The 7103-nt window shown below is 36.7% G+C and overlaps 1 protein-coding gene across 1 annotated transcript in view; it reads left to right on the plus strand.

The window, feature by feature from the left end:
• PICALM (phosphatidylinositol binding clathrin assembly protein) overlaps positions 1–7103 on the plus strand; it is a 138933-nt gene that overhangs the window by 81977 nt on the left and 49853 nt on the right. The window contains exons 9-11 of the mRNA XM_006895264.1: positions 3779–3864; positions 5196–5319; positions 5603–5739. Coding sequence (XP_006895326.1) covers positions 3779–3864; positions 5196–5319; positions 5603–5739 — 347 coding nt within the window. The remainder of the gene's footprint in view (positions 1–3778; positions 3865–5195; positions 5320–5602; positions 5740–7103) is intronic.

The following is a 7103-nucleotide window of genomic DNA, read 5'->3' on the forward strand; positions in this document are numbered from 1 at the left end:
TGAGGCTCCGTCTAACATTCTTTGGACATGTTGTGAGGAGAGACAGGTCCTTGGAGAAGGACATCATGCTTGGGAGGGTGGAGGGACAGCGCAGGAGAGAAAGGCCCTCTATGAGGTGGATTGATTCAGTGACTGGGATAATTGGGATGAGAGTGTTAGAGACAGTGTGATTGGCACAGGACAGAGCGGAGTTTAGGGCTGTTGTACATAGGGTCGCTATGAGTCACAGGCGGCTCGATGGCACATAACAATAACAATAGAAATTTGAACAAATTCTTTACATTTCCCTCACTCCCCCCACCCATCGAATTGTACAACCCAATGATTAATCCCCTTTTCCCCCTATACATCCACATTCCTCTGCTTCCAGCCTCTCTCACTCCTCCTAGATCCTTATACTCATTCTGCAGTAACGGTCTTACACAATTTTTATCCTTGTGAACCCACTGTTTTTGGGATTGCAGCACAGCTACTTACCACATTTAAGATTAGTGTAGCATATTTTATAGTATATTAGATTAGTGGAGTGTATTTTGAGTGAGAGTCTCTTACAAGAGATTAGGGAAGGAGAAGATAGGTAGTATAACAAGCCATATTACAATTATCTGTATCTGAAAAACACTTTCTAGTAATTTACTGTGCTCCTCAGAGCTGGTCAGTAAATAAAGGTGACAGAAGAATAATTGATCCTTTGAATGTAGTATTAGAGGTTAGTACTGAATATCCCATGTATCTCCAGAGAGAAACAAACCCCAGATGTATTCTGGAGAAAGTGCTCCTTGGAAGCTAAGATGTTTAAGCTTCGTCTCACATACTTTAGACATGTTGCTAGGAGAGGCTATTCCTTGGGCAGGGACATCATGTTTGGGGAGGTGAAAGGATAATGAAAGTGGAAGATCCTCAGTCAGGAGTATTGACACAGTGACTGCAGCAATGGATCCAGATGTGCCAAAGATTGTGAGGATGGCATAGGAAAGAGAGGCTTCAGATCTGTTACTCATGTGGTTGCTAGGAGTCATACTCAACTTGATAGCACCTAACAACAGCAGCAAGTTAAAAATCAGAAAGAATGCGCATCAGGGATAGATCCTTTGTTCATATACCTGTTAGATATTTGTGCTGAGCAAATGATTTGTGAAGCTGGACTCTTGGAAGTGGAATGTGGTAGCAGGATTGTAGGAAGACACTTAGGCGACTTCCAGCCGACATGACCTGGCTTGCTGTTGGTAAGGAGGAAATGAAATGACGTAGAAGATTAAGCCTGTGGTGTCAGTGACACCTCATCATCAAGAAAACAATGATCCTTACCACAGGAGCAACAGTCAGCATAATGATAGATAGAGAAAGGACTAAAGCTGTCAGTGATTTCATCTTGCTTGGTTCAATAATCAGCACTTTTGATACTGGCAGTCAGGAAGCCAGGAAATACATTGCATTGAGCACTTCCACTGTCAAGGACTTCTTCGAAGTCCTAAAGAGCAATGATGTCAATTTGGCGTCGCTGATCAGGCCATGGTCTTCTCAGTTACCTGCTTTGCATCAGAGAGATGGACTAATGGATAAGGATGACAGAACAACAGTTGTTGCCTTTGAGTTGTGGTGCCGGAAGAGAGTACTGAAAATCCCCTGAACTGCCAAAGGAATATCTTGGAGAAGGTACAGCTAGGGTTCTCTCTGGAGACAATGGCAAAGCTTTGTCTTTCATACTTTGGACATGTAGGTAGGCGGTGTTATTCCTTGAAAAGGAAAATCATTCTTGTAAAGTTGCAGTGTCAGCAAAGGAGAGAAAGACCCCAACAAGATGGATTAACACAGTGACTTCAGCAATGAGCTTTAGTGTGTCTGAGACTATAAAGATGACATAGGATAGGACACGGGTCAGGTCTGTTCATACCTGACTGGATGGCACTTAACAACAGCAGGTAGAGATTTTTAGAGACAAGAACCACTTCCAGAGCCAAAAGAGAAAGACTTACTTAAAGCTGGTACTCTTCTAGCCTTTTACATAGGGAAAATTAATTTTTGTTTTTTAAAGCTACTGTCTTGTGGTATTTCTTTTAAAACAGCACTAGAGGACTAAGATTTCTTCATAATACAATTCTGTTTTCTTTCCCAGCATCCCCCCCCCACCCGGGGAGGTGGAGGGAGAATCCTTCAAGAAATGAATTTAGGCAGTGACTATTCTTTTTATTTCCTTATTTTACTGTGCTCTTCTTCATAGAATAGTACTATTTGTTTTAAATTTTTATTATTATTATTATTAGTGTGTGTGTGTGTGTGTGTGTGTGTACAATCAAATCAGATCTGACTGGTACAGGAGAATATTGTTCCTCCTTTCCCGGCAGAGCATCTGGTGGATTCGAACCGTGCGCCTCTGGGATTGCAGTGCAGCTTCTTGAGAATAGTACTATTTTTTACAAGATTTTCTTCCTTTTTTTAAAAAAATAATTTCTGGGTTTGCTGTTTCTTTTACTGTTAGATAGGAATCTCATTGTCTTGTTTCCTGAGTATCTAGCACTGTGCCTGATAAACTAGTAACCATTTGCCATTGAATCTACTTCAGCTCTATAGAGAGAGCTGTGTAAAGAAGAGGTACTTCATAAGGTTTTTAATGACTGATTTTTAAAAATTACATTGAGACCTTTTCTCTGAGAGAAGTAGATACTACATTGTGTCTTATGTTTTTGATCTGTATTTCCAACATCACTAACTTCTTTGAGCATCACTTCATGTTCTTAATGGCCATTTAAATACCTTCTTTGGGAAAACTCTTAAGTCATTTGCCCATTTTCCTGATTTTGTCATTTGTTTTATTATGAGGGTTCTTTGTATATCCTGTATACTCAACTTTTATCAGATGTGTGGTGCTCTAGTACTTTTCCCCACTCGATCGATTGTCTCCTCTCTTTATTGATAAAAGTGCAGTAATGTACAAAAATTTTTCATTTTCTAAAGTCTCATTTTGTCTTTTGATATTAATGCTTTTGATGTCATACTTAGGTTATGTTGCCAAAAATTGATTCACAATGTTTTTGGTCTAAGAATTTGATAGTTTTCATTCTTATATTAAATTGTTGATTAATTTTTAGTAAAATTTTCATACACGGTGGGAGGTTATTGGTCTAGCTTTATTCTTTTGCATGTGCAGGTCAAGTTAACTGATATTTGACTAATACATATGGAATTATTTCTAAACTATGAAGTCTGTTCCATTGGTCTCTATATCTCTTTACACCAGTGCTGCACTTCTTTATTACATCTTTGTAAATTTTAATTAAGAACTTCTTATTTTGATAATTCTTTTTAAAAATCGCTTTGGTTATATAGAAATCTTTGTAGTTCCTTGTGAATTTGGGAATTGGCATTTCATTTTCTGCAAAAAGGACTGTTGGACTTTTGATAAGAATTTTGTTAAATCTGTAGAGTGCTTTGGGGTAGTATTGTAATCTTAATATAAAGTATTCTGACTCATAAAAAAAAAAGATGGCTTCCCACTTATTTAGGCCATTTTTTATTTCCTTCACAATGTTGTGCAATTTTAAATTTAAAATCTTTATTTTTTACCTTACTTTTGATTATATTATGTATAAATACTGGGTCATGCTGTTGTAGTAAAAATAAAATTGCCATTCTTAACTGAGTACTTAAAATGTCAGTTAATTAGTACAGTTGGAACATATCTAGTTGAATGTTGTTTTTTTCTCTGTTAGATTGCACTTGATTTATTTTGACCAGTGTTTTAATTTTCATTAAATTCTTAACATTTGTACAATTTTAGGCCCCTAGCAGTCTTCTTGATGCTTTGGAACAACATTTAGCTTCCTTGGAAGGAAAGAAAATCAAAGATTCTACAGCAGCAAGCAGGTATGTAATTCTTTGCAGAAAAAAGAGCAAGAATAATATTTTTGAGGGAGTAGAAGGACCCAGCTCAAGTACAAAGAACTTTATACTGTTACTGTCAAGATCAAGTTGGTTACTGCATATAAACTCTGAGAATTATTCCTTAATCTGAATAAATGTTGGTCAAAATAATGATATTATTGACCACTTGGTTTAGAATTTATTCTATAGTATCAAAATTTCTCTGAAGATTGATATAATACGGTAATTTTCATGATATTTTATATTTACAAAAGACTTTTATATTCATTCGATTAACTCTCACAATAGTTAGTCTGAAGTGTACAATAGTGATGTTTGAACCCAGACTTAATGGCTGACACCAGATTTTATCTTTCTCTAATGTGGTTAGTTCTCATCTTTTAAGCAGTCTTCTAATCCTTGGAAGGAGTTCAGGTAGGTAGGTTCAGTATTTGTCACAGTGCCAGTTGAAAGATCAGTGGTTCAGAGCTCAGTGGGAGAAAGATGAGAAGTCTCCTGTAAAGATGGAAAGCCTTGAAAAGCCTTTGGACAGTTACCGTGAGTTGCAGTTGACCCACTAGTAATTTGGTTTGATATTGAACTTTGAACTGATGTCCAAGACCAAGATCATTTAGCACAGCATTCATATCAGGCTTGTAAATATATTTGTTTTTTAGTAATTCTTGTGTTTTATTTTATGAGTAATTCTCATATTTTCCTTTTAAATTATGGAGGGAATATTGTTTAAAGGTAAAAATTTCCTTTGGTTCTTTTCATACTATTTGCGTATTTTGTAAAGAAAATTCTGTTACTATGTAATTAATAGATTTCAGTACTTACTTTTAATTACAGTTAAAGGCTGAATTTAGATCTTTAGAAAAGCCAAAATAATAAAGCCTAGTCACTTAAGAAAGAAAAAAAAAGAAAGTGTGGAGAAGAAGTAAAGTGTTCTGATTTACATAAATCAGTGATGTGATAAACTCAGTCCTGCTTACCTAGCAACAATTTCCTTGGAGAGTATGTAAACTCTTAAGTTGTATTGATTCCTTCCTTTGGCACCTAGGAGAGACTTTGTTCCCACACTACTGTGAACCCTTCCCCCAGTCTAACATTTTTAAAAGCAGTGATTCTGTCTATAAATCAACAGCATTCTAATTGCTTTAATCCTGTAAGTCAGTGAGTTGACTATTCCATCTGAAGTACTGGTTTTTATTCCAGAGTTAAGTTCAGTTTTAGCACACAGTCATAGTGAAGTTTGCCAGACCATTTCATAGGTTGTTTGTGAAGTGACATGTATTGTAAAACTCTAAATCATCTTTGTCTGATTACCCTAGGGCAACAACACTTTCCAATGCAGTCTCTTCCTTGGCAAGCACTGGCCTGTCTCTAACCAAAGTGGATGAAAGGGAAAAGCAGGCAGCTTTAGAGGAAGAACAGGCTCGTTTGAAAGCTTTAAAGGTAGGTGTATGCATTCTCCTTACTTGGAAAAACGTTTACAGATTTTCAGACAGTAAAAGAGCTCTCTGTATAGACTTAGCTATATTTAATGTCAAACCATCCGAATGGGATGAAACTCAGTAAGTCATCATTATTCATCCTGACAACAAATAATTGAATAAAACAGTCAGCAAATACCTTTCTGCTATCAAAACAGAATGAGAAAATGTGTCCCACTCTGCCTCAGAGGCCTTATAAACAAATCTTGTTTTTTTAATTTCTTGTGCTTTCCCTTTGTTAACAGGAACAGCGACTAAAAGAACTTGCAAAGAAACCTCATACCTCTTTAACAACTGCAGCCTCTCCTGTATCCACCTCAGCAGGAGGTATAATGACTGCACCAGCCATCGACATATTTTCTACTCCTAGTTCTTCTAACAGGTAAATGCAAGATTAAAGTTACCTTCAAATAGTAACAAAAGTCTTCTAATAAAAACTATAAAAACTATCTAGGGTTTGCTTTGGTTTATTATTTTTCTGTTTTATAAATAAAGGAAGTAATAAGTTATAGTGATCTATGTATAGTTGTTTTTGTGGATTGCCTTCGATTCCAGCACGACTCATAATGACCCTATGTACAAAAGGTCTGAAGCCTTTCTATAGCTATCGACATTTCTCAAATTCATAGAGTTTCTGGAAGAATGTTGTTTAGGAGGTGGATGCCACTCCTGCTTCCAAGATAGATAGATAGATAGATAGATACATTCATACATACATACATACATACATACATACATATATATAGGGGTGTAAAAATTAATTGAGTTGACACATTTATGAAGTGTCTAGTAGTTTAAGACTGTAACTCTTACAGATGTGTGTGTGTGTGTGTGTGTGTGCAGATATAAAAATGTTTCAGAATATCCTTTTTATTGAATAAATGTCTTTTGGTTTTTCCTTGTTATTAAATTCTATAATCTGGGACACAGTATCAGAACTTAGTTGCCAAATTCCTGTAATATTGAAGCCAACCAGACCAGCTTTTAATAATCATGTCTGATTTAAGTTAATTGAGATCTAATGTTTCCAGGCAAATTAGTAGGAATAACTTTTTCTAAATCTGATGGGGTTTCTGTTAAACTTAAGCTTTTAAATGTTGTTTGTGGTTGTGTACCATGGAGTCGAGACCAACTCATAGCTGACCCTCCAGCAGTTTTTCGCAGCTGTAGATCACATAGGAATCCATTACCCATCTTTCTCCAGAGGAGCAACTAGTGGATTTGAGCCATGTGCCTTTGGGTTAGCAATGAAGCGTCCACTTGGACACTCTGGTGGCTTAGTGCTGTGGAATTGTGCTGAAAACACAAGGGTAAGCAGTTTGAATCTGCCAGTTGCTCTGAGAGAGAAAGATGAGCCTTCCATGTGATTTCTTGTCTCTGAAAGGGTCCCTGGAGGGTCAGCTATGGGTCAGTTTTGACTTGGTAATACACAACAACAGCAATCTTTTTAAAGAGCTCTTGTGGCCTTGAAAAAGCCACATTGGTAAGAAGCTGCACTACAATCTCAAAGGCACTTGGTTCAAATCCACCAGCTGCTCTGAGGGTGAAATACGGGCAGTTTCCTCTCATGTGGTTTACTGCTTCTGAAAATCCATTGAATCAGCTATAGGTCATTTCTGGCGGCAATATTTTTAAGTAGAGCTTTTCCCCCCCCCCCTATAATTATATTTTATTAATTTTCATAAACATTTACAGAGATTTTGGGTTTCCATTCATTCATTGTTGCCCTATTCTCTCTACCCTCCT

This window comes from Elephantulus edwardii, unplaced genomic scaffold, assembly GCF_000299155.1.
Source record: "Elephantulus edwardii isolate Elephantulus edwardi_28Jun2011 unplaced genomic scaffold, EleEdw1.0 scaffold00163, whole genome shotgun sequence".
NCBI lineage: Eukaryota > Metazoa > Chordata > Mammalia > Macroscelidea > Macroscelididae > Elephantulus > Elephantulus edwardii.